General features: G+C 47.1%; 1 protein-coding gene across 4 annotated transcripts in view; it reads left to right on the forward strand.

Annotated features, from left to right (window-relative positions):
- Window positions 1-27,321, forward strand: part of FBLN2 (fibulin 2) — a 96,151-nt gene that overhangs the window by 46,667 nt on the left and 22,163 nt on the right. For all 4 annotated transcript variants that reach the window (XM_048315913.1, XM_048315914.1, XM_048315915.1 and 1 more), the window contains exons 3-7: window positions 15,263-15,374; window positions 18,217-18,346; window positions 22,551-22,737; window positions 24,975-25,181; window positions 26,002-26,118. In XM_048315913.1, coding sequence (XP_048171870.1) covers window positions 15,263-15,374; window positions 18,217-18,346; window positions 22,551-22,737; window positions 24,975-25,181; window positions 26,002-26,118 — 753 coding nt within the window. The remainder of the gene's footprint in view (window positions 1-15,262; window positions 15,375-18,216; window positions 18,347-22,550; window positions 22,738-24,974; window positions 25,182-26,001; window positions 26,119-27,321) is intronic.

Consider the following 27,321-nt stretch of genomic DNA (forward strand, 5'->3'; position numbering starts at 1 on the left):
ACAGTCATCCGTGTAGTTCTTCCTTTTTGTTGGCTTCGTGCCAGGGCGTTGCTTTTTTTTTTGACCCGGGTCCTTTGATTTACTCCAATTATAATTTATTTACGAATGGATTCCTTGGGAAAGTCATTCAAAAGCCATGTGCTATGAGACAAGGCAGGTTTTCATTTTCCACACCGTCGGATTAAGCTGTAGAAAGTGGATCAAACAGGACACATGGCAAACAGGACACATGGCTGGCCTCTTTCTTTGCTTTTTCCTCCTCTGCTGAAATAAACTTGTAGGTGTGTGGAGGTAAATCCTGACTCAGAGAGCTCCTGCCTGCGAGCTGGAGCTGGCTGAGCTGGGCCTCGGGGAGGTGGGAGCACTGAGGCGCTTTGGTTAAATGAGGCAAACGAAGCACGCAGTCTGCACGAGCTCCTCCTCAGCTGCAGGGATGGCTGCAGGAGGATAACTCCAGCCCAGAGAGGCTGATCTGCTGGCTCCCTCCCAGCTGGAGCAGGAGTGTGGGCTGCTCCGAGCCCTGGAGTGCCCCGCAGCCCTGGCCGGGGCTCGGGGCCAGCGCTGGCAGTCCTGGCCCGCAGGAACCGTTCCATGCTGGAGGGTCATCCCAGGCCCTGGGTGTGTCCGGCCGTGCAGCTCCAGGGAATTTGCTGGCACTCCTTGCCCAGCCAGGCCCGCAGCCTCCCCTCCCTGTGGCTTGGCAGCCGTGGGGCTTGGCACTGGCCAGGCTTTTGGCACGAGGGCTGGCAGCCGGCGCCGAGGCAGTGACGTGGAGCAGGAGCTCCACCGGGATGTTTGGCCTTGCTGGCCGCAGGAGTCTGGCCCTCCCCGCTGCTGTCAGAGCCCAGGGGACATCAGCTCCAGCACATTTTTGTCTTTTGCCATCATCCCTGCAGCCCGGATTCCTCAAATCCTGCCAGTTACAAAGAGAAGATGAGTGTGGGTTTTAGGGTAGTGGTTGGACTTAATGATCTTAAAGGTCTCTTCCAAACGAAGTGATTCCATGATTCTGTAAAACATAAAAAATCACCTTTTTCTTATATGGGGGAAGAAGGGTTGGAAGGGGGAGTTTGTATTGTACCAGCTCTGGTAAGTGAAGATTACCACTATTAAGAGAAAAAAATGTTTAAAATGTATAGAAACTGCATGTTGGCTTGGGTTCCTCTTAAAAAAACCCTATTCTGTAAAGGTGATGTGTGATGGACCCATTTGTTTACCTGAGATGAAAAAGGAGAAAGTCATCTGAGATGTGTCTGACATGAAGATGACCTGAGCTGTGCTGTACATATCTTCAGAGATGGGAACGATACCTCTTGCTAGCAGCCAAAGCAGTTCTTAAGGCACTGAGGGGATTTTCAAAAAATGCATAAAGAGAGATTATTGTGAGTTAGACTGCTGGGATTTAAATTATGGCCGTGTTGGAGGGAAAGCATCCTCAGCTTGAAGCCATTCTAACTGGTGTCAGGTCAGTCTGTCCTCAGAATTTAAAGTCATAAAATTGTTGCTTAAAAAGCGGATGCATTGCAGTGGGGAAGAATCGGGACAGGCTGGGCATTTGTGGAGGTGTGACTGGAGTTATACCTGTAATCAGCAACTAAAAAAATTATTATTGATTATAGCTTAGTAAAATGTCAGATCCCTTGCATTCCTCCAGCAGGGCTGGTGCTGGCTGGTGCTGGGTACACAGTTCCTAAGTTCAGTTTGGAACTTGTTTCTGTATGCCAAACTGGATTGGGAAAATACTGCATCAAGGGCTAAAAATGTTGAGTCTTTCTTTTTAGCAAATATCACTGGATGTCAAGCAAACATATCGAATTTAATTGACTTTTTAAACATACAAAGTGTTTTGGAACTATTCCATGGAAATAGCATTTAGAAAGTCATACCTGCCCGTGGTGTTTCTGTTTGAGTTGGATCTACGTGGTGCTGGCAGAGAACTGGGCAATTTGGGTTTTGGGGTGGTTTTGTTTGAAGGCAGTTGCTGACTCTTGGGAGCTAATGTAACCTTCTGTGTTTAAAGGCCATTGTATTGTCCTCATTTGCAGTTGGTTTTTATGTACCAACTCTACTGTACAGAGGTTTGCAAAAAAACCCCTTTTTTATCACCGATTCTCAGGGACAATTGATGTCATTAAACCTGTTTCTGTCATTGTAAATTGACATAAAGCCCTGGAAAGCTGGAAGTGGCTAAGCAGTTTTCCCACTCCTAGGTAATTAAACAACTATAACATGGGAACGTTTGTGGAGATATGAGGATGTGGAAAGCAGAATTTTATTTAGGAGGCTTCTTTTCCCTCTGTTCAATATTTCTTATTACTTCCTAATGAAATAACTTTGCTCCACGAATCAAGTGCATGGAGTTGTGCTAATCAAGACTTTAACAGATGATGGTGAGGAAAAGTAATTACCCTTCAGTCAGAAATGGTTGCACTACACCAGGCACTGGTGCTTTGTACTGCATACACTGTAAATGTAAGTCATCTTGATATTGTTGGGAATTCTTGGAGCTCTTAGCTCAGGTTTCCATGTTCCCTCAGGTTCCTGAAACGTTATTCATGGGGTTGTGGTGCCAGTCAGTTCATGTGCCGACACTGGGAATTAGAAGCCATTGAGAAGTCAATGAGCCGCTGCACAGAACGAGATCTATTCCAGTTGTATGGATTCAGTGCCAGTGTCATGTTCCTTTGAGTGCATCCCTTGGCTCCGGGTGGCTGCACACAGAGTTGTGCAGTGGGGTGGTGCAGCACAGACACAGCACGTGCTGGTGCTGCCAGCAGGATAATGGATCTGCTCTCCCCCAGCAGCTGTGGAACACGAGCTCAGGGTTAATGGCACTTGGGAGAGCACTCTGAACACACTGAGCAGTGGTCCTGACTGAAATCAGAACCTCTGCCGAGTCAGCGAGTGGATGTGCACAGAGGTTTGGGGCTGATAAAGGCAGACTGGGTGAGAAATGTAGCATCAGTAGTGGTGGCCTTGCTGGATGGTTGTTTTGTGTCCTGACTTGGAGGAAAATGGATTGGTTTGGGTTTTCTTGTCAGTGATTTTCTGAAGAGATGTGGGAAAAGAGATAGCATTTGGGGGGAGATAAGGAAAAAGGGTCAATAAAAATAGGAGTAATGTGTGCAGGTAGGAAAGGGAGAAGACTAAGGGACTCTGGAGAGGAAAAGCAGTAGGGAAACAGAGAAACCTTCAAGGGTAAGAGCTGCAGGACTCCAGCTGGACGCAGATGACACTGGCTGGTGTTGTAAGGCTGCTGTAGTTACTCCTGTCTGTCCCAGCAGCTGGGTCACTGCTGCTTTTGTCACTATGGGGCCGTGCCCATGGCCCCGGTCACGGCCATGTGGCAGCGCTGCCCCTGCAAGCTGCCTCAGACAGGAAGGTTAAAGGGAGAGGTCCTAACCTGGAACACGTGGAGGGCACTTTTCTGTTACTGAAAACGGAATATTCATATTTTTTATGAAAGCTTCTGTAACAAATTGCCTAGAAAGCTTGTGATCCCAAGAGGGTTTGTCTCTTGCCAGATAGCCAATCTTTCATTACAATGTGGTTGCAGCGCATTTTACTTGAATTTATAAACAAACAACTCCTCCCTAAAAGCAGCCTTGCCAATACACTCTGTTGGTGGTCCTAACCCTTGCTGAACGGAGCACAGCTCAGAGCTCTTGTCCCAGCAGCTTTGGAGCTGCCCCTGACGTGGCAACTTCAACCTTTAGCTCTGCTGCTGTTATAGAAAACCTTCTCCCATGACCTTGTGCTGAACATCAGAGCCACAGGGACAGTCAGACCTCAGAAAGCTTTATCTCATCTGTGGGAAGGACTGGAAAATCCTTCAAATGAAAATGCATCTTCGATACCTGCAGCTTGTGCTGGCTGGGTCAGTGGCCTTCCAGAATATTAATGTGTTGAAAACGTTGAGATTTTACTTCAAATTTTCATAAGGACTGGCCTATCTGATGTGAGAAGGGTGTCAGGCTTCCGTTTTGGTTTGCAGGCACTGCGTTGATATGCTGTTATCATCACATATACCCCACCTTCCCTCCACCCCTCCTCTTTCTCATTGAAGATTTACAGAGAGTGGCAAAGGAGTCCAACTGTGACCCCTATTTCCAGCTCTACATAGAAGGGAACAGTCCCTCACCTCTCCCCACTGTGTGGCCCTTGTTCCATGTGAAAGCTGATGCCTTGCAGTGGTTGGGAAACAGCTGACAGTTACCCAAGGGTGTTTGTTGACTGGGAGAAGCAGCAGGTTCAAAGCTGACCCTACCTCCCCTGGTTAGGAAGGATGCATTCCATACAGGGGGAGGGATCTGGTTTGCTTGTCAGTGCTCCCTAGTGTTGTATCTTGCTTTTAAAGATCCAGTTCGCATCCATTTGCAGTTGCAAACGCAGCAGAGAAAGGTGTAAGTGCTGAACCCAAATAAAAACAAAATAGATCTTGGCAGCAAGAAGTCAAAATTGTAAAATTGCTGGAGAGACCAAACAGTATGCAGGTCCTGCTTCTATGGAGTAGTTTATAAAAGACCTATTTTGTGCTGATTTACCTTTGTGTACGTAAATAACAAAATAAATTCGATTAAATCAGCTACAGAACTAAAACCCTACATTTTTGCAGATTGATGACAGTGTTTATAAGATATTTCTCTTCTTGGCCTGGATCTAAAGAGGGGGTAAGTTTATCTTTGATGCATCTTCTTAATGCTCTCAGACCTTATTTAAAGAATCTGTTTTTCATGAGGTGACTGACACAGGAATTAAAAACCAACGAAAAAGTAAAATCTGCCTAGTGATTTGGGTCCCTGTGCAGGATATATATAAAAAATATAACAATAGAAAAATATATATATAAAAAATATAACAATAGAAAAATATATGAATATATACTCAGGAGGGGTGAAAGAAAAACCTAGTTTAAACACATGTGAACATTAAAAAGCTTGACTCTGCATCACCATTTGTAGCCCAAGACTATGAACAAACACTGTCCCAGTCAAAGCTATTGGCAAACTCAGCCAGTGGAGTACAGTTGTTAAATTGACAACTAAAACTCTGAGAAAAATGTGAAGGGCTGTGGCCTTGCTAAGGGTTGTGCTTGGGTGTGTGAGTCTGCACAGCTTGGTGGTGCTCCAAACCCTCTCAGCCACCCAGAGCCCAGTGTTCCACCCACTTCTGTCCCTTCTCCTGGCTGATGATTCAGCAAGTTATTGTCTTTTTCCAGCAGTGTCCAGACTTGTCTGCCTTTAAGTATCCAGACACTTTGTTCCTTTCTTGTTGCTGTATCACCACAAAGCCTCATATGGATCTTATTTTCAACAGCCTCTGGGCAGCACTAAGGCTTTACTCTCATCACGAGCTGTTAGCACCCTGAACTAGAAACCTGGATGAAAGACTTCAAAATTCAACCATCCTGATATTTTGATCATTCAGTTATAATTTGCACAAGTGCTGTGTGGGATTGGACATTGCTTTCCTGGTGTGTGGTTGAATATTGAAAAACAGAGAAACTGAGAAGTGCACTCTACTTATTTACACACACAAATGATAAAGACTGGGGCTTTTTTGAAAAGTATTGATGAAGTGGTATGTGAAGTTCTGCTTCTTTTAATGTTTTCCTTTCCTCTGTTTTAGGTGTCTCCTGCAGAAAGTAACTGTAACGAGAATTTGTAGGAGAGATGAAGAGACTCCTCCACCCTTCATTAGAATTTGCTGCCTTATCCCAAATGCTCCAAAACACATTTAAATCACATAGTTGGAGCTTTTCACAAGTCAGTCCCTTTTCTCTCTTCATCTCTGATTCCAAACTAAAATGCAATTGGGAATGTAAATTCCTCTAAAAGTGGCTGCAGCCTGTGTTTTCCAAGTAGGAAGTGTGAGCCAGAGTGCACTGCGGGAGATGGAGCTCCGGCTGTGATTTAGCTTGTGCCTGTTTCAGGTTGTGCACGTGGGGTGTGGAACCTGCCCCAGCACACATGGTCTTCCTCTGGCTGCTCAGGACCAGCAGGAGAACTCTGAGCTGACCTGGGTGCCAGCTCTGTCCCTGCAGCCGTGTTGGTGCTCGCTGCAGTGCTGTGTGCGTAAGAAGGGGAGAGGGATTGGGACTGTCTCTGCAGCTCCCGAAAAGCACGGAATGCTGAGGTGGCTGAGGAAGGAGTTTCTGTAGATTCAGATACAGGCTGGAATGCTGATCTCCATAACAATCTCCTGATGGTTTCATACTTTGTACATGCAGCTGTTGCTTGTTGGCTGTTCCCTGCAGTAGTCACTGTCCTACCCATTCTTGCTGCGCCTCAGACAGGACCAGGGTCAGCAGTGGCCTTCAGCACATGTCTGAGCTCCATCAGTGCTCCTGCACTAAGGATTGGCCTAAATATTAATATGTTCATATTTATTCTATATATAAACAACCCCAGGCTGAACTGGAGTTGCTCAGCCTGGAGAAAAGGAGGCTCAGGGGGAACCTTCTCATTTCCTACAACTCCCTGACAGGAGGGGTCAGGTTCTGCTTCCAGGGAACAGGGACAGGACAAGGGGAAATGGCCTCAAGCTGTGTCAGGAAGGTGTAGATTGGATATTAGGGAAAAGTTTCTTAATGGAAAGGGTTGTCAAACACTGGAACAGGCTGCCCAGGGCAGTGGTGGAGTCGCCATCCCTGGGAGTGTTCCAGAATAGGTGTGGATGCAGCACCTGGGGACTGGTTTAGTGGTGGTGGTGCTGGGTTGATGGCTGGACTTGATCTCAGGTCTTTTCCACAGAAACCTTAAGGATTCTGTGATTCTGTGTTCAAGGGCTTTGTGCTTTGATTTTTGGTAAAGGAGCTTGCAGGGCCTGTAGGCTTCCATGGGCACGGGGTCAAACCCCAGCTTTAGGTGAAAACAGCCACTTCTGCCAGAGTTTACAACAGTTTTCAAATGTTGCCTTGTTTGAAGGTGACTTCAGTAACAGTGCTGGTATTACAGGAGTGCCATTTATCTTGATGGACACGTACATGAATGACTCGCTACTTTCAATCAGGAACATAGAATTGAAACAAAGCACAGGAATTTTGTGTGTGATCTGAGTGGTGTAGATTTGTGACACGGAGGACTTAGGGAATTAAACAGTTCATGTGACTGTGTTTCTCTTAGTGTGTTGTGGGGTTACACTGAGCTGTACCATGGATTGGCCGAGCTGGAGGCAGACTGAAGTGGGAATGAGCAAAATGAGTCACCCAATAGCTGTTGTGTGAAACCACAGTGACAGCATCAAACAAGGTGCTTCATTTAGAAGTTAAAAACTCCATTTTCCTAATTTCTACCCCAAATCATTACTTTCTTAGGGAACTAAACCCCCTTGTTTCCAAACATCTGTGGTTCTGAGGCATACTGCATGGCGAAGGAGAGATTTCCTGCTGTGCTTCCTGCTAGGGCTGCGAAATTCCCCTGGAACAATCTAAACCTCATTATCAGCCCATTCAAATTAGTATTTCCTCCTACTTTTGTGAGGGATAAAAGGAGGTTTGTTTCATTGCTGTTGACTTAAGTGTCCCACTGAAATTCCTTCACAATAACTGCTCTGGCGCTGGGTGTATCCTGGAGAGTTTAAACCTCCTTGGGTTACTGGATCAAGGCAGAACCGGGGGCCATCAGCTCTTCCAGCCTGTCATTAATCCAGGAAATGCCCTGGGCCACAATCAATACTGCTGAAATTCTCCCCAAAGCCTGATTACAAAACTTCATAAAGAAAAGCCTGAGGAAATGAGAGATCTCTTCAGAACATCATCATAAAAGAAAGGAACAGTGTAATTTATGATTATAAACCTGACAAGGACTAGGGAAGAATCCTGGAGGGTTCCCAATAAGGAGATGGAGCTCTACAACAACTCTTCTGTCTGGTTTAAGCATCCCTACTCGCTGATTAGAAACTCAGTGAAACTCAGAGGTTTTCTTCCTCTGCTATTCAGAATCTTTTTGTCCGCAGTCCTCAGTCCAAGCAGAGCTGGAGGGCACATGCTTGGTCAGGAGCGCTCCTGGGGCTGTCCAGGCCACTGGCTGCTGCTGTGGTGTCATTTCCTCTCTGTTCTCACCTTCTCGAGGTCTGCAGGGCTCGTGCTGTGCCATTCCTGTGAAGGCTGCGCTGCGCAGCGGAGCAGAGAGCACAAGCTGACACCAGCAGCAGGGGATGAGCCAGGGGGTGAATCTGCCCGGTGTTTCCAGTGATATTCTGAACAGAGATGAACACTCAGTTCACTCCTCTGAGGAATTTTACAGTTTTTCTACTTTGGATGAATTGGTCACGAGAAAAATGAAAATCTTGGCTTTTTTTCCCCTAAAATTGATTTGAGACTTTTCTGTGAATAGTTTCTGGGTGGGTTCTCCTGGAGGGCAGCTAAGGCTATGTGTTTTTAGCCTGTGCTGCGTGTGTTGAACTGGTGGAAGCGGACTGAGCACTGGGCAGGTGCTGGGGATTTTCTTTTCAGTTGCCAGAGTTACAAAAGGCTCACAACAGCAACCTGAAAGATGTTTGGCCTTTGGGTCAGCTTCATAGGAGCATTCATAAGCAGTTCCCTATCCCATGTGAGCTCTGCCAGGGTGTGCACAGAGCAATCTGTGCCCCAGCAAATCAGATACGGTTCAGATATAGATGTACAATCCTCCTTCAGGACTTCAAACAAAAGTACAATTTCCGTGTGATTGGTATGAGAATAAATTATGTATTTGTATGGATTGCATGATTAAAGTGTGTGTCATGGTTTTAGGCAGTTGAACTCTAAAATGGCACAGTAGCTTGGCTTGTCCTTGGTCAACACGCCCAGTCCAAAACAAAGACCTTTTTCACTGCTACACTTTTAAAATTAAAGCAGCACTTTTAAAGCACTTTTAAATTTAAAGCAGCAACATGTCTTAATAGATGGCTGTCCCTAACACTGCAGTGTGTGGGTCTGAATGGGTAGTGGTGGAATTAATGCAATTTTTTCTGTAGATAAACGCTCAGAAGTACGGGGAGCATATAAGCTGAATGAAGGCCTTACACACACATCTATTTGCTTCTTTATGTTTGCTTGCCTTCATATTTTTTAAGAAGAAGGAATATTGTTTTCATAATTTAGTTACCACTACAACCTCAGCTCAATTTGTAATGAGTTAAGAACATACTGGAAGTGCTTGGCTTACTCAAGTGTTTGAGTTGCAGCACATTCAGTGATCCTGCCTAATTTTCCCAAGTGCTCTGACAGGCAGTCCCTGACTACATTCCCTGATAAACACTATTCCTCTGAATTTTAACTTTAAAATTAAACAGGGCTGGTGGAAATGCTTTGAAGAAGGAAGCCTACCTAGCCACAAAACAGAGCATGCAAAGAGTGTGCTCTCCCCCAAGATAAAATTCTTCAGACAGGAATTACAAGGATAATCGGAACCAGGCTTTCCAAAGCCTCAGCTCTTTTGAAAGTTAATAGCCAGCATAAATATACTCTGTGCAATATCTGGGGAAGGAAGGTTGAGGGGGAAAATACAGCCAAGACTATGCTGAAGGGCAAGAAACATTCTGCCTGCTCTGAGTTATTATTGTAACGAATAGAAGGACGATTGTGTAGGAACTGTTCCGCTTCAAACTCAGTGACAGAAGGACGCAGCAAAATGAGACACATTCTGAAACGGCAGGAAGAGGAATTGCTTGGGTTTGTTGCTGGTGAAAAAGGTTAAAGAATATATTTAGTTGTTCCCCCCCCTCCTTCTTTCAACCTGGACCTAATAAAGGATGCTGTCATGGAAACGTTAAAGACCAAACATCATCTAAATTATCTGGCCTCTGCCACAGGTAATACAAGTTTTGACTTACAAGGATTATCCAGAACTAAAGCCAGAGGGAATATAAGGTTGCTATTCATTCACACTTCGAACACAATCTGCCAAACAAGCCTGGCTGAGGTTATGTTGATGTATGTCTCCATTGTATGGTGCACAGTAAAATGAATGTTCGGCTTGGGTTATCCAGTTTTTCATTGTGCCTTGGGGCAGACACGGCTCTCTGTGTTTTGCCAAGCAAGCCAGCATAAGGAATTTATGAAAAAAGAATAACGTAGGAAACAGAATGTTTTCAGGTCGAAATAGAAAGCAGATGCTTCCCAAGGAGTGAAGGCAATATAACAGAACTTGTCCCGGATGAGTGGTGGGATGGATTCCCAAAGAGACGCGGGCGCCTTCGGAGGATGTAGAAAAACGCTTTGCTGCATGAGGTTTAAAATGAAGGCAGGTTGCTCCAAGTGTGATGGAGCTCCCTGACACTGCTGTCGTGATGGCATGGCAGGCTGTCCAGCAGGAATGGAAGAGGGTAGTGGAAAAGAAGGATTAGGCACTGGATTGGATCCATGAGATGTGTGCTGAATGCTCAGCTCAGCCTGTATTTCTCCTGCAATCTGCTTTTCCATCATTTCCAAGGAGAGAAGCCTCAAAGACTGAGAAGCTGCACGTGGGTTAAAGCCCCGTCCCGAGCAGTGAGCTCACTGGGGGTTTGGTCATGGAAACACTCGAGCGCTGCCCTCATTTCAGGGAGATTTAGAGTCAGACACATCCTGAACGCTGAGGCGCTTGGAGGAGCCTGCAGGAACCTGCACAGAGCAAACCCTCGCTCATTTATCTGGGAACAGGTCCTGGGGAGAGCTTAACCAGCCCTAATGACGTAAGTGATAGCTCCGTTTGGAGTGAAAGCAGCTGGCTTTGGGGCCGTGTTGTCATTCTCCCCTCCCCTGTCTCTGCCAAGATAAATGTTCTTCTCCTCTTTACCTTACTCATTAAAACGTCTTCCCAGCCATTCCAGATAAATCAAGCTGAGAACATGTTACAATGCACACCTAAATGGTGAAATTCAATGAGGGAATTTAATAAAGCTTCTCAGGCTGTTGATAAGATAGAAAATGACAACCTATCAAAGGCTAAAGCTACAGTACTTTGTTATTTATTTATTAGAGCTTTAAATGATTAAGAGATTGGAGCAGAAAAAAAGACCCACTGGAAACTGTTATTTTTCAGTATTTGAAGAACTCCACCAAGTTGTTCTGTGAAGTTTTTGTCATTATTTTTCAGAATACGTGGTTTTATGTTCTCAGGCAGGTATTTGATAAGGAAATAGAACTCTTTTTCTCCAGTGTGAGCAAGCAGTCCTTGTTCAGTGTATGTGCTGGGGGTATTGCAGGTATGGATACCCCTTCCTTTAAACATATGTAAATCTATAAACAAGTTTTCAAGCTGCATTTATTGTTTGGGTTTTTTAATAAGGGAAACAAGTCATGAGCACTGACTTAGACTCTGCTTTGATCCCTTCCTTGACTGTATGTGCCCGTGGAAAGTGATGGAAACTGCTCCCTATCTGCCCCATTTCTGTTCTTTCTCCACTCATTCCTGGTGGGTGAGGATGGTTGCAGCAGGCGAAAGGAACCTACGCCCCTGATCAAAGAAGAGCTTCCCTGCAAGCTGTGAGGAGGTGCTGGTGGAGCTCAGCCCGTCTGCTTTGCTCCCTGGAAAGGCACAATTCCCCCAGGTGCTGCGGGGCAGAGGTGTTCCCTGTGCTCAGAGCTGATCCCTCACCTGGCCTTATGGAACCCTCCCCAGCGATGCTGCGCTGTGAGGCTGCCCCCACCCAGCTCCCTAGGGTGGGTGCTTTATGCCAGCTCAGCGCTCGGGCAGTTTGTGCAGCTGCTTTTATCAAAGTAATGTTTCAGCTCGGGAGTCGTGGCTGTCAGCTGCCCGTGTGGGTGAGCAATGAGATCCTCCAGAGGGAGATGGCTCCTAATGGAGTGTCTCATTTCTGAGGCTCCACATCAAAATCAATCTCAGTGCACAAACTCATTTCCTTGCAAGATCCTGTGTTGTTTGCTGGTGTTTAATCCCCTGTCCCACCCTCCCCCAAGTGTAAATACTATCGTTTTGGGGAAGATAAACTATTTTCCTCAGGTGTAGGAGTGGAGCAGGATGCTCCATCACAACAGCAAGAGCTCAGCTCAGTTTTCCCGGTATGACCTTTGCCTCTCTCACATCTGAGTGCTGACCCAGCAATTAACAGCTGGAATTAAAGCCAGCACTGAAGAGATGTGGGTGCCTGGGGCTGACAGTGCCCTGCCCCTGACATGCTCATCCTCATGGTGATTCATGCAGTGCTCTGGCTTTCCCTGGATTATGGATAATTGTATTTGGGGTTAATACCAGTTCTGAACTTCACCTCTACCTGCAGCCAACTGATTCTATCCAGGCCCCTGTGCTATGTCTGCCTTACTTGGGTCTCTCTGTAGTTAAAGTTACTATCTAAGACTCCTTAATGTCATGGCTCCTGGAGTAATTTTAGTAGAAAGGAAAATAATTGTCCACTGGTGGGTGGGAGGCTTGGGTGGGTTGGTTGATGTGATGGATTAGTCCTCGCTGCTCCCATCATGTGAGGAATCGTAGACTCACAGAACAGTTTGTGTGGAAAGGGATTTAAAGTTCATCTCGTCCCACCCCCTGCCATGGGCAGGGACACCTCCCACTGTCCCAGGCTGCTCCCAGCCCCAATGTCCAGCCTGGCCTTGGGCACTGCCAGGGATCCAGGGGCAGCCCCAGCTGCTCTGGGCACCCTGTGCCAGTGTTTTACCAGGCTCAGTGAGGAAGTGCTGATGTCTTAAGGCTTGTCTGTCTTTCTACTTAGACAAAAGAAACACTTGGAACAGACTGATGGATAAAGCTGCTGACAGCTCAGTCAGGAGTGCTGGCTCCGAGAATGGGTATTTGCATAACAGGAGTTATTCAATCAATGCAAATGCTCTGCAGAGCTGCAAACCCGAAGTGAGAATGGGAGGAAGCAGCGAAATTGGCGGTGTTAAAGGTGTTAAATGGTCTGAGTAGAAATTCAGGTGAAGCTGAAATCAGGGAAACTTCAGTGTCAAAAAAGTTCTGGCAAGAGACGGAGATATTCTATCTCTTCTTGACCTTCTGGAGCTGGCTGATGATTTCTCGCTCTCGAAACATAATTTGTGAACACTGGGAGGGAAAAAGGGGAGGAAAATCCTCCTTTGTCTCCTTTGCTGCTCTAACAAACTTTTGGTTCACTGTGTCGGTGGGAGGAAATAATTTAGTAGCCTTTAACTGTGTGTTTTCCTCAGTTTGAGCTTCAGCTAAACTTCTTAAAATACACCCAGCCACCCATAGCAGCTTTTGTAGCTGGAAGCTGAAATTCTTAGCATGTAAAAGCTGCGTGGATATCCTGCGGAAAAACTGGATGTGTCCCTGGGTCCGACTGAGGCCATCCCACTGCTGCTCAGGGTTGGATCAGGCACTGAGACAACTTGAAAGCACAGGCAGGGAGGAGTTTAAATTCTCTGAGGGAAAAATGGTTTTCAAAATATTTGAATTAACTTCTAAATGTCTTTAGAAGACAATGCACAAATTTTTGAGATTAGGCCAAAATGTCCTGTAGTTCGTCTCTTCAGACTGATGCAGAGTGATAATTGCAGGAGGTGAGTTACTGAACTGCAAACAAGTGAGGAAACTGCTGCTGTTTTGTAGGGCAGCCTGACATAAATTACCTTTTTTTTCCCTTAGAGAAGAAATCTATAAATAGCAAATTATCTATTAGCAGGTGGGTTGTGAAAGGACTTTATGAAGTATCAAAGATTCACACAGTATATAAAAAACCCCCAGGATTACAGAGTTCTCAAACAAAATTACTTTGTTTTCTGTGAGCAGATGCAAATCTGCTTCTAAATCTGCTAAGATCATGGAAGCCCCAAATAAACAAAGCTCTGTTTGAATGTTTTAGTTACACACAGAGCTGAAAATCTCTATCCAGCAGAGAAACTCTGTGGTCCTCAGTCCTGTGCACGTATTTAGTTGTATACATTTGTTCTTGCTAATGGAGACTTAAAATATCATAAATCCGTGCTAATGTCTGTGAGTCCTATTATGAGTTATTCTAGGTTCTTTAAAATTCCTGATGATGATAAAATGCAGTGGTTTGTTTATTTTATGATAACTTCATTCTGGGTTTAATTATTCATAAGATCACAACAAAAGACAATATATTTTGCAAATATGACTGTTTAATAGTATGGCACTTCAGTAGAGCAATCTGATATTGAATCTTTAGTGAGGAATGAGTAACTCAGTTTTATTTGAATTATAAGTCATGTAGATTACTGCAATGTAGATAGTTAAATTCTGCTCTATTCTCGTGTTCCAGCAAGAGCAACAAATGTATTTCAGCACTTGGTAAAATGAATGGAGTTTCCACTGAGGGAGTGAATTAAAACTATGTAACTGTTTTATAGGAATGTGTTGTAATTATCTGGTACTGGATGTATTTCCTGCCAGTTTAACTGCATAGATCAACCCTCCAATGTCACAGAGCAACTCTTAAACCTAAAACAGCTTTCAGGACTCAAGGATATTTTAAGATTGTTAATGTGCTGTATAAAATGAAAGCATTGCAGAGCCTGAGGGCCATGTGCAGATTGTCGTGGTGCCCTGGCGTGTGAGCAGGAACTGGGCAGGGTGCGGGGGACACAAATGGCTTTGGTCCTTAACCCCCCTGCACCTGCACGGGGTGGGGGCACAGTGGCTCCAGGTGGGTTTGGGTTGTTTCTCCCCGAAGGCTGGAGGAGAACAAAGTGCCCCAAGTCTGTACAGTAGGTGTATAGGATACAGCAAAACCCTATTTCACTGCAACCTGCAAATGTACATCTTTGCTGGAAATCCACAAAGGAAGATGTGGGAACTAGAGCAGCATTCTGCATGTCCATCTCTCACTACATCTCAGTGCCGGTGTTTCACAGGGTCAGTTACGTCTCCCAAACCCTTTTCAGTGTATTTTTAAGCCAGCTGAACCCTCCAGGGCTGGGGCACTCTGTGCTAACCCAGCCTGAGTAGTGAGGGCACTGTTACAGCAGTGTAATGACTTAGTAAATCAACTTGCATCAAGTGGCCAAGCATGATTTTTCAGGGAGTTTGTTCAGAGTTGTCAAATATGGAGTTTTCTTCAAACCAGTTATATTATTTGTACTGTTTAAAATTCCTAATTTCCTTCTGCTGTTCCCCCCTGAGTGACATCACCAGGTGAACAATTATATCAAGATGTTCCAGGTATCAGTTGTCTCTTTCTTTGTTTTCCTTGTAACCAGACAAAATGTGGAAAGAAGGGGAAAAACCTCACCCTGAGCTATCGTTATTTTAAAGGTCTTCTCAATTAAGAAACAGAGTTACACCAAATCTATTCCATACAAAATAATCTACAGAAATGTGTGTGTGTGTGTTTCACACAGGTTCCACGAAGGAATTGATTGAGAGCTGCTGTGGAGCTGGACAGCAGTGGGCTATAGACAACGGGGAGTGCACAGAAATCCCTGTAAGTGGCATGGATGGTGATATTTGCAGGTACGTAAGGTAAAACTGAACATTTTTGGTTAACACAAAGAGCAGCCCTTGAGAAGTTCATGGGATGTCCAGGAGACAGGGAACTGTCATTCATTGCCTAAATTATTGGTAGACTGGCAATATGTCGTGGCAAATTAGAAAGGAGGATTTCCCCCTCCATTTGCCCAAAATCTAATCTAAACAAAAGCTTTTTAAGGTTTCTTTTTGTCTCCCACATGAGCAGAGCACAGATTTCTGTTTCCCATTTTCAGCACATCTGTGGAGTTGCAGTTAAATTGGAGGGCAGAGCTTGGCTTCCCCTTGGCAGTGCTAAATGCAGTGATTGTCCATGTCCTTATGGGATGTATTTATTGCCCACTGTGAGTGGGCCCTGGTTCTGCTGGAGGGGGGAGCACATGCCTGGTGCTGCTGCTGGTGTCAGCAGCATCTGGTGTGAGAGGGTGCCAGGCTCTCTCTGCACAGCAGGACAACAAGGATGGGTGCAGGGTAACATGGGCCCAGTACTGCACGAGCTGCACTTCATCCCCTTCCCTCCCCACCAGTCTGGAGCAGGCCTTGGGGAGGGATGAAGGCAAACTTACTCCAGACTCACATTCTCGAAGAGTGATCCCATCATTTAGAGCACTGAAAAACTTTGGCATAATGACTTTTATCACATTTAGTATCGTTGCACCTCTCTGAAGTTAGTGGGAGATGGAAATCCTCCCCACTGGGATCTGGCGTGACGTAACTGACACATGCCAACTGTCTGTGCAGTAAAGGCAGATTAAAACATTCCAGCCTTGGCCTAAGTAGGTGTAAATCCAGTACATTAATGAGTTGCACCTGCACATCTGAGGCTGGTTTTAGATGAAAAAGCCAGATCCTAAATGTTTCAGTCCCTGTGAGTCTATTGGGATTTAAAGGAATAAGAGATCAGGGGTTCAACTCTCTTACTTCTAAAATTTCAGTTGTGTCCCTGTTTTAAAGATTTAAGCCCGCCTATAAATATTATGTCCAAAGAAAAAATTTAATGTAAAAAATATTCAAATATGTGGCCTCAGAGCCTGGAAGGCAAGGACAACAACTTGGTGCTGCTGCTGGGGGATGTGGCAGCGAGCAGAGCTGGTGACCCTGCCCCTCACCAGCCCCGGGGCACTGTCTGTGCTGGAACCCTGCAGCTCCCAAGAGTCTGTGCCAGCTCAGCTCACTGCCTGAAGACTGTAAGAAGTAGAATCACAGAATCCCAGAATGGTTTGGGTTGGAAGGATCTTGAAGTCCATCCAGTGCCACCCCTGCCATGGGCAGGGACACCTCCCACTGTCCCAGGCTGCTCCAAGCCCCGTCCAGCCTGGCCTTGGGCACTGCCAGGGATGGGAATAGATAGAAAGTAGACACTAGTTTCAAAAGTTAGTTCCTGTTCTGCCAGGACAGTTCTCTGGACACATTTGGGTGTTACAAGTGTCCATCACCGTGATGAAGGATTCATTTTCTCAGTTCATGCAGATGAAGGAAGCCTCCCTGTTACACAGAGGTTGCAGACTGAGGTGTCTGTTGTTTCCAAATGCTATTTTGAGGTGTTCATGTGGTAAAAACGTTGTTGTTGAAGCTACTTCTTGATGTATCTTGATGTCTCTGGGCATTCAAGGACCAGCCTGGCCTGTCTCTGTGTAGTGACCAGCCACACTAACTGCAAGATGGACACTGGGCTACAAGAGATCAGGTGCAGTAACTTGATGACTGAACTTAAAGCAGGTTACAGGAAATCTTTAGATAATCAATGGATAGTCTGATATAAAAATACTCCCAGAGCTTGTACCACTGGCTGTGTCAGAAATAGGATGTTAGGCTAGATGAAATCTCATCTGACCCAGTGTAGTAGTTTTTATCTTATAATTGGTGAGTTTTATCACAACAGAGCTGTGCTTATCTGGGTGGCATTTGCATGAGCTGTCCCAGCATGGGCCCTGCTCTTTGCTGACACGTGTCCCAGTTAGAGACTCACACCAGTTTAATGCAGCAGTTCACTGAGCTTGACTCACTAACTCTTTTCCTGAAGCAGAAGTGTTCTGAATATTCTTCAAAATTCGCTTATCTGCTCTGCAAAGAGCAGGTTTGTGAAACAGAACAAACCAAGAGCATGTGGTTGTCACTGTTGGTTCCCAGTTCATTTTCTGGTGATAGAGGAGCTGAAACTGAGCTCTGCTGATAAGTAAAAATACTAAAATAAAGAATGGCCAGTGATACTCCAGCAGGCCAGGAATTTCTCCTGTCTAAATGTCCCATTTCAGAAGAACATGTCTATAGAGATTTCAGTGTTTAAATACAGAAAACACTTTGCACATACAAAAAAGCGTCTAAGAGCATTTGTTTGGGTTTTTTTTCAACTTAATCCCCTGCTTCCCAGTTTCACCTGTCTTGTGGTACCCAACATAAAAATATTAATATAAAAGTGACACTTGGCCACTGATACTGGAAAAGCAGCCAAGTGTCTGTCACTGCCTGGTTTCTGCTGGGATAAGAGACGTCCCTTTCCATTTTTTTTTTGTGAATTGCCCAATCTACAGGTCCCCCCTGAGCCTCCTTTTCTCCAGGCTGAGCCCCTTTCCAAGCTCCCTCAGCTGCTCCTGGTGCTCCAGCCCCTTCCCTGGACACGCTCCAGCCCCTCAATGTCCTTCCTGTCCTGAGGGGCCCAGAACTGACCCCAAGGTCCCTCAGCAGTGCCAGCGCAGGGGACGGGCACTGCCCGGTGCTGCTGCCAGGGCACGGCTGGCACAGCCCAGGTGCCATGGGGATGGTTCCACAGCGTGTCAGGGAGCCCAGGCTGTGGGATGTGTTACATGTGATGGCTTGGCCCTTGCAGGATTGCCCAGAAGCAGTGCTGTGTGTCCACGGTGAGGGAGAACAGCTGCCTGGCCGGGATGATCGCTGCCAAGGAGGGGGACACGTGTGGCCCCGAGGAGAGCGATCCCTGCGCGGGCTCGTCCTACAAGGTGAGCTCCTCTGATGCTTCTGCAGACGTGTAAGGTGTCCTCAGAGCCTGCCTTCAGCAGTAATTTGTTTGTGCACTACTATGGGGCACAGAAAAGGTGAAGTTGCAGGAATGTGGCAGGGAAATGGAGCTGCTTGCATTTAAGTTTGCAGCCCCTTTTAAAACTTCACAGTGATGTTGTTTTGAATTATTTCCATCTCCATTTTGTAGACCTAACTGGCTGTATTGCTTTTGCTTCCTTGCCTTGGAAGTAGCTGAAAAGTCCATTTTAGTTTTTGTGTCTATAGTGTAGAAGAATTTAGGAAATGATGGGGCAAAACTTAATTGAAGATATAATGTGAAACCCATTACTGGACAGTTTGCTTGGCTCCAGTGTTGAATTGTGGCCCCCTTTCCCAGTTCTACACAATGCTGGACTAGAGGAACAAGCATTTAGGTGATGATGGAAGCTTTTGTTCATAAATAAAGGCAAACCATTAGCGGCCAGCACAAATCACAAATCCTGAGCCACAGCCTCCGCTTAGATAAATGAGATTTGCTTTATGAGAATCACTGGAGCCAAACCAATTTAAACCAGTTTGAAGATTCAGCAGCTCGCTTGTCTTGTTTTCACCAGAACAGTGCCTTTCAGAATTCATTTCCCTCTGATCCTAATTTACATAGCTATAGCTCAGCTTAAGTGCAGCTTCCGTGGGCTCAGCAGGAACCTGATTAGTTCTATCTGTTCCTGTACATCAGAGATTCTCACAGATAATTGTTCACTGGAAGAGCAGAGAACGTGGACATCCACTGCAGAGTGTAAGGTTTAATTAGCTATGCTGATTTGTCATCTTCAGAACTATTATTAATTTTGGTCTGAAGCCTATCATTAGAGTAAAAAGAGAATTTGTGCACTTGGGAGAAGACATTAATATGTCTGAAATGTGACAGAATTGTTGTTCTTAGGTTTTCACCAGGGGTGGTTTGCATGCCCGGCAGAGGCAGGCTGTGGAGTCGGTCTGATTGCACATGCCATTCCTCAGGCAGAGGTGGGGAGGGAGAACTCCACCGTTCCTGTCTGAGCTGAAACCAGTGACAAAATACTCTCGTGGAATGGTTGCTCATGCCAGTTCCAATGGGATTTTTCCTTTAAGATAAACCATCTGAGACAGTAAAATTACTGAACAGCTTTGCTCACCTATTTAGCTTGTTTAGCTCTTGAGTCATTGCAGCTACTGCTTGAAAAAAAATCAATAAATACTGAGACTGTTGAGACTTTGTATTACTTTAGCATTACAGTATGTACTGCTGTAATACAAAATAATCCAACTTTGTAATGCTTTGTACTACAGGAAAGGTTTTCTAATTTTATTATGGTTAGACATTGTTTCAGAGGTGATCTGGCAGAAGATGCTGACAGTCCTTAGTGGTGTTTCCCCTGCTCTTAGTAACTGCTGTGGCATGAATCAAAAAAGTTTGTTTGGAATGTGGAAAGATTGATTAATTGCCCCCAAAACCAGCAAGTTATCTACACTGTCCTGCCAAAAGCCAGTGTTTTAACTCCAGGTTACAAACATTTGTAGGTCTTCAGGCATTTTCAGGTGTGGGATCCTTCCTTTTGCTTCAAGGTGGAGGTGGCAGTGCTGGTTTTTCAGATCCAGGAGTTCAGCCTGTGTTCAATCAGCCTAACCTTAGGGTGCTTTAACTGTTATTTACTTATTTAGTTGTTATTAATACAAAAAGCACATGCTTCGGGTTTTTTCCCAGTGGGTGGAGACTCCACCGTGGAAAATCCAATTATGCTGGATTCCAGCAAAGATAGTTTTGAGGGGAATGCAGAAAGCTGTGAACCAAAGAATGGTTCTCAAGGTGTTTCTCAATTGCAAGGTAAAAAAAGTCATCTTTGCTATTAAATCAGTTGTAGAATTCCTGGGAAGTTCAGAAAGCAGCTAATAGAAGGTCGAGGCATTCCAATTTTTGCATTTTAGAAGGAACTTTTCAACGAACAAGTTTTTCCACTGGAAAATGAGACAGTTTTGTTCACCTGGAAAATATGTGAGCCCAAAGATGTCTGACTGATTGAATACTCTCTGTCATACCTGCACATGGGATAAATTGTGAATAAACTATGACTGCAAGAAGCCAGGGTCCTCAAGGCAAATATTGTATATTTTACAGTACTTCAGTAAAACCATGGATTATCTTGAACTTCTTCTATTTTGCATATTGAAGGTGACAGAACTGAAAAAAAATGCAGAAAATAGAAATTTTTTCCATAAAATTTTGAATTTGAAGGTTCTGGATTTGGGGAGGATGGAAAGAGGAATTTTCCCTTTTCTAGCATGACCACAATTCATTATTGCTAGATTTTTTTTTTTAATACTTCTTTTGAAAAGATGATTTAGCCTATTTAGCATGCAAAATAATTCATCCTCTTCAAGGGGCGTGCTGTAAATTTTACACAAATGTTTTTGGGCACGTGAAGGCAGCTCCTCGTGGCTGTGCATATTTGCAAATGTGAGTAATGTCTGCTGTTTATGATGTTTGGGGATTTTTCAGATTAGGAAGCAGGGCCATAAAACATGAGCTGCAGCCATCCAAACTGGCTGAACATGCAAGGCTGTGCACTGAGTGTGAAATGCTCACGAAACCCCAGTGCTGTCCTGAAAAAAGGGACTTGGCAGAAGAGTTTCTGAGCATTGAGCTGGCAGTGGATGCATTTCCCTGCTGGAGACAGGCTCTGGTTTAGTGGCAATGCCCACCTAGGATTTCTGATGATGAGAAGTGATCCCTCCACGTTTCCATACTCCTCCAGCCCTTAAAACACTGCCTCTCTTATCTGCCCTGCCAGGTCAGGGATCTCCCTCCTTGGACTTTCTATTGACACAGCTCCTGCTGCCAGCTCGAGTCCTGCCCTTCAGCTCCCGTGTCTGACACCTTTCCACGGGGTGAATATTGGAACGGACTGAAGCTGGCTCTCTGGGTTCAGAGGGGCTGTTCCAGTGTAACTGCAAACTCTCAGTGAGTGCACGACTGTCAAAGGAGTTGCAGAGGGAAAGAGGCTCTGTGCTTTTCTGTCAGTGAAACAGACATTATTTATAGCTAAAAGACATAAACAAATCAATAAGTAAATTAGGGGTGAGAGGACACTTAAATTCAAATCCACAAAGGCATCTCCAGCTCAGGTGTGACCCCTGTTGTCTCTGCGGCAGAGACTCACAGCTCCTCAGCCTCCCTGCTTGGTGAGGCATCCACAGTGGAGACTTCCTGAAGTTGCTGTCATTTCTCTGATGCACTTTTGTGTCCTAATTGTGCAGCAGATTTGTCTGTGACTAAGTAAAGCACCACACAGCTTTTGTCTGCCACCTGCAGCAGAGCAGACTGCAAGAGGTGGGAGATCAGCGTGTCAGCGGAGCTGCTGTTCGGATGCTCTCGGGAGGGAAGAGGGAGGCAAATAACTCCTAACTGCACCCTGGCCTCCCTCCAGCCACTGTCTCAGCAGGATGCTGTCCGGCACAGCCAGGTAATGGAAGGTCAGAGCAGGTTTGCAGGGCAGCAGTGCAGAGAGGAGAGTCTTTACTGATGCCTGACAGGGCTCAGATGCTGCTGACCCTCATGTCTGTGCAAGATATTTCCAATTCCTGTCACACTGCTTCAAACTGACCATGTTTTGAGCTCTTATGCCGAGGTACAGATCTGTGTTATTTTGTTTATAATTTTTGTTTGTACTACACACGAACAAGGCCTGTGTGCAAGAGCTGGGAGGAGCTGATGTGCAGCACCCCTCCTTCCTGACGTGTGGAGTTGCTGAAATCACTGGCACAGCCAGACTCTATGTTTGTTGTGGCTGCAGTTGACCCGTTGGTGCAGAATGGCAAAAACAAGCACAAGTAAAACTTTGATATTTGCAACTGTCTGAACTCCAGATGTTTTTACAGATGCTCCACTGCTTAGGGAAGTGCAGATCAGTTCCAGGTGTGTGTGGGCTCATCCCTGAAGCTGTGTTAAGTCACAGAACAGAACTGTTAAGGTGGGAAAAGACCCCTGAGATCATCAAGTGTGACTGCAAACCCAGCACCACCACCCTGTTCACCCCTAAACCATGTCCTCAAGTGTCACATCCACACATTTTTTGAACACTTCCAGGGATGGGCACTCCACCACTGCCCTGGCAGTTTGTTCAGTGCTTCCAGATGCTCGTTGCTGACAGTCCCCTTGTTTTGCAGCAATGCTGTGACTGCTGCAGCCTGGGCCTGCGGCTGAGGAGTGAGGGGAAAACCTGCGAGGCCAACATCAACCTGGGCTACCCCTGCAGCCACGTGATGCTGTCCTGCTGTGAAGGGGGGGATCACTTCATCCATCCAGAGATAAAGCGGCATCCTGAGCCTCTGCCAACAGTGACCCCCGAGAAGGGTGAGTGTCCATCTGCACCTGGGGGACACTGCAGGGTCAGTGTCCATCTGCACCTGAGAGACACTGCAGGGTCAGTGTCCATCTGTACCTGGGGGACACTGCAGGGTCAGTGTCCATCTGTACCTGGGGGACACTGCAGGGTCAGTGTCCATCTGCACCTGGGGGACACTGCAGGGTCAGTGTCCATCTGCACCTGAGAGACACTGCAGGGTGAGTGTCCATCTGCACCTGGGGGACACTGCAGGGTCAGTGTCCATCTGCACCTGGAGGACACTGCAGGGTCAGTGTCCATCTGCACCTGGGGGACACTGCAGGGTCAGTGTCCATCTGTACCTGGGGGACACTGCAGGGTCAGTGTCCATCTGCACCTGAGAGACACTGCAGGGTGAGTGTCCATCTGCACCTGGGGGACACTGCAGGGTCAGTGTCCATCTGCACCTGGGGGACACTGCAGGGTCAGTGTCCATCTGCACCTGAGAGACACTGCAGGGTCAGTGTCCATCTGCACCTGAGAGACACTGCAGGGTCAGTGTCCGTCTGCACCTGGGGGACACTGCAGGGTCAGTGTCCATCTGCACCTGGAGGACACTGCAGGGTCAGTGTCCATCTGTACCTGGGGGACACTGCAGGGTCAGTGTCCATCTGTACCTGAGAGACACTGCAGGGTCAGTGTCCATCTGCACCTGAGAGACACTGCAGGGTGAGTGTCCATCTGTACCTGGGGGACACTGCAGGGTCAGTGTCCATCTGCACCTGGAGGACACTGCAGGGTCAGTGTCCATCTGCACCTGAGAGACACTGCAGGGTCAGTGTCCATCTGTACCTGGAGGACACTGCAGGGTCAGTGTCCATCTGCACCTGAGAGACACTGCAGGGTCGGTGTCCGTCTGTACCTGGAGGACACTGCAGACAAGGGCTCTGTGTCACACGGGCAGTCAGGGAGGTGCTGGAAGGAGCAGTGCAGCAGGAGCACAGCTGCTTTCCTCTCAGACCAAGTAGAGATTTCCTTGTTTCCTTGTTTCCAGTTTGGAAAACGCAAAGAATGTGTGGATGTTTCTGATCCTTAGACACGCCTTCTTTAGCAGTTTGGTTTCTTGTTTGCTTTCCCTCCCGAGTCACACAGCCCAGGGCCCTTGGTAAGAAGCAAATTGAAGCTGCCTTTGGGCAGGAGCGATCCTGAAAGATTCTGCATAAAGCAAAGGATAAGTTTTGTTCAGTCAAACTAATCCCATGGATTATGGTATCAGCGAAACGTCCTGGGAATAGATTTCATGCTGTGCTGCTGAACACCATGGCAGCTTTCTCACAGCACACTCTGGAGAAGCCCCAGAGCTCTGCAAGTTTGTTTTCACTCTTTAAAGGGATGAACTTAGTGATGCTGAAGAGCTAAACCAAATCCTGCAGCCAAAGAGGCCTGACAAAGGGAATGTGGCAAATCTGGAGCTTGGACAGCCATGTTCCTCCCTCAGCCTTAGATCCCATTCCCTTCAGCATCACTCTGTGCCCCTCTGTCACCCCTGAGTTCCGTGGTAACCTCCTGTATATGCTGGGCTGCAGTTGTGGTCCATTCTTCTCTCATTTCACCAACAAGTGAAAGGGTTTATTTCTATCCAGCTGAGACCTCCCTGAGGAAGGAACTTTGCCTGTGTGTATTCAAGAGAAGCTGACTGAGAAACTGGTTCACTTAAGAGTTAATTGTAATGTCACAGAAAGTCTTGTCAGCCTTGGTCAGGAAGGGAAGCAGGTGGTGCTTTGGCTGGTGTTGGAGGGCAGTAGGAAGGACAGCCATGCCACTGCTCAGTGGCTGCCAGGCTGCTGGTAATGCCTTATAGGAGCCAACAAACTGTGGTGCTGGAAAGAGTTTCCAAACCAGCTGGATAACTTTTTCCCCTGAAATTTGAAATTCAGTGTGGGGGAAATTTCAGATGGGGCTTCAGCACAGCACCTTGGTTCAAATGTCAGTAGGAATGGGGTGGGCAGTCTTGTGACAGGTGAGCTTGTGACCTCCCCTGTGACTGTTTCTCAGTGGCTCTGTACAATATCTGTCCCTCCAGCCTTTGGGAAGGAGGAGGTGGACCTCCAGCACAGTGGTGTTATCTCCAGGCTGGGTTCCTTTGTTCTTACCCTTGCAGTCACTGTTTTGGGCAGATGTGACTTTCCTCGGCATTTGTGTGATCACACACCCGGTTCTGTCCAGTCCCAATGCCAAAACAGCTGTCAGAGATGTTCTGTTGTAGTTTCAGAGAGGGAGGATCACCACGAAGCCTTGTCCATCAGCAATGAGGCTGAGCTGTCGAATAACCTGCCTGGAGATGACCTGGATGAGTGTCTGCTCTACGGGGGGGAGCTCTGCCAGCACTTGTGCATCAACACCGTGGGCTCCTACAAGTGCTCGTGTTTCCCAGAGTTCACTCTGCAGGATGATGGCACCAGCTGCTCTCCAGGTGAGAAAAGGGCAATATCTTTGTGACTCCTCCAGTCATCTACCCAGCTTTCCTTTAGTTTCTCTGCAGTTTCTCTGAGGTTTTTTTGTTTGTCTCTGTGCCACAGCCCGTTGTGTGTCTGTGCTGACTTCACCTGTTTAAGGAAATCACTCTTCCCACACCCCGAACCTGCACTGCAGTCACCCCGAGTCACTCAGGGTTGTCACTGCCTGGGGGCTCACACTTTGCTCCAGGTGACCCTTGGACTCAGTGAGAACAGGACACATCCCTCTTAAGGGAGAATTTAGCCATATGGATTCAGGCTTCTGTTTTGATGATGCTGATAAACTGGGTTACTCTTCTTCATGTTACAGAGCTCTTTTTTTCTGATACCTTTAACACTACTGTCTGTTGAAAATATTAGTGGCAGACAGCAGCTGTCATGTTTTCCACTTGGCTGTACAAAAGTCATTCCAAAGTATCCTGTGCTTGTAAAGGTGGGTGTTTGTTGTTTGTCTGTGTTGAAATAGGATGGACAGAATAAGGTCAAAGGCTTGTTTTGGGTTTGGAATTTTTTTTCTATCAAATACCAAATGAAAGACAGCCGCTGTATTTAAAATACAACAAATGTTTTAAAAATAAAATTAGCAATTTCTGGTTTATTCAAATATTGCCATACTTTACAGAAGTTACTGTCAGCCAGGCTCTCTGATCTGTATCCATGATGTTTGTTTCCTCCTCCAAACCGTGATGGAGTGGGATGAATGGGGTCTCCCCTTGCTGTGGGGTGTCTGGCAGGGTGGTGCTGTCCCTGATCCTCCCTGCCTGCCTCACCTTACAGATCCTGACAGAGGACAGGTGACCAGGCTGGAAGCCGAAGCCACCATCCCTCCAGTAGCTTCTCCCTCCCAGCCCATCCTCGTGGTGTCCTTGCAGGAAGAGCAGGACAAGTGCAAAGGTAGGTTGGGGGCGTCAGCTGCAGAGGCAGGGGGGTGAGGAATGTTCAGTGACAGAACAAAACTCCACTCATCCCTTCACCAGTCTGATCTCAGTGCACAGCTTTAATTTGTGACCGCTGGCACAAGGCTGAGCAATTGTCAGGGGAAACCCGAGGGAGAAACTTGAGGCTGCTCTCTGCTTTCAGGGTCATTCCCTCCCTGCTTCTCCGTGTGGGGTGGGCAGTGCAGGGTGACGTGAGCAGTGCAGGCAGGAGCAGCCAGGTGCTGTGGGGTGGGCAGTGCAGCTGTGCAGGGTGATGTGAGCAGTGCAGGTAGGAGCAGCCAGGTGCTGTGGGGTGGGCAGTGCAGCTGTGCAGGGTGATGTGAGCAGTGCAGGTAGGAGCAGCCAGGTGCTGTGGGGTGGGCAGTGCAGCTGTGCAGGGTGATGTGAGCAGTGCAGGCAGGAGCAGCCAGGTGCTGTGGGGTGGGCAGTGCAGGGTGACGTGAGCAGTGCAGGTAGGAGCAGCCAGGTGCTGTGGGGTGGGCAGTGCAGGGTGATGTGAGCAGTGCAGGCAGGAGCAGCCAGGTGCTGTGGGGTGGGCAGTGCTGAGTGCAGGGTGATGTGAGCAGTGCAGGCAGGAGCAGCCAGGTGCTGTGGGGTGGGCAGTGCTGAGTGCAGGGTGATGTGAGCAGTGCAGGCAGGAGCAGCCAGGTGCTGTGGGGTGGGCAGTGCAGCTGTGCAGGGTGATGTGAGCAGTGCAGGCAGGAGCAGCCAGGTGCTGTGGGGTGGGCAGTGCAGGGTGATGTGAGCAGTGCAGGTAGGAGCAGCCAGGTGCTGTGGGGTGGGCAGTGCAGGGTGATGTGAGCAGCGCAGGTAGGAGCAGCCAGGTGCTGTGGGGTGGGCAGTGCAGCTGTGCAGGGTGATGTGAGCAGTGCAGGCAGGAGCAGCCAGGTGCTGTGGGGTGGGCAGTGCAGCTGTGCAGGGTGATGTGAGCAGTGCAGGCAGGAGCAGCCAGGTGCTGTGGGGTGGGCAGTGCAGCTGTGCAGGGTGATGTGAGCAGTGCAGGCAGGAGCAGCCAGGTGCTGTGGGGTGGGCAGTGCAGCTGTGCAGGGTGATGTGAGCAGTGCAGGCAGGAGCAGCCAGGTGCTGTGGGGTGGGCAGTGCAGGGTGACGTGAGCAGTGCAGGTAGGAGCAGCCAGGTGCTGTGGGGTGGGCAGTGCAG

Source organism: Corvus hawaiiensis, chromosome 11 (genome assembly GCF_020740725.1).
Source record: "Corvus hawaiiensis isolate bCorHaw1 chromosome 11, bCorHaw1.pri.cur, whole genome shotgun sequence".
Classification (NCBI taxonomy): Eukaryota; Metazoa; Chordata; class Aves; order Passeriformes; family Corvidae; genus Corvus; species Corvus hawaiiensis.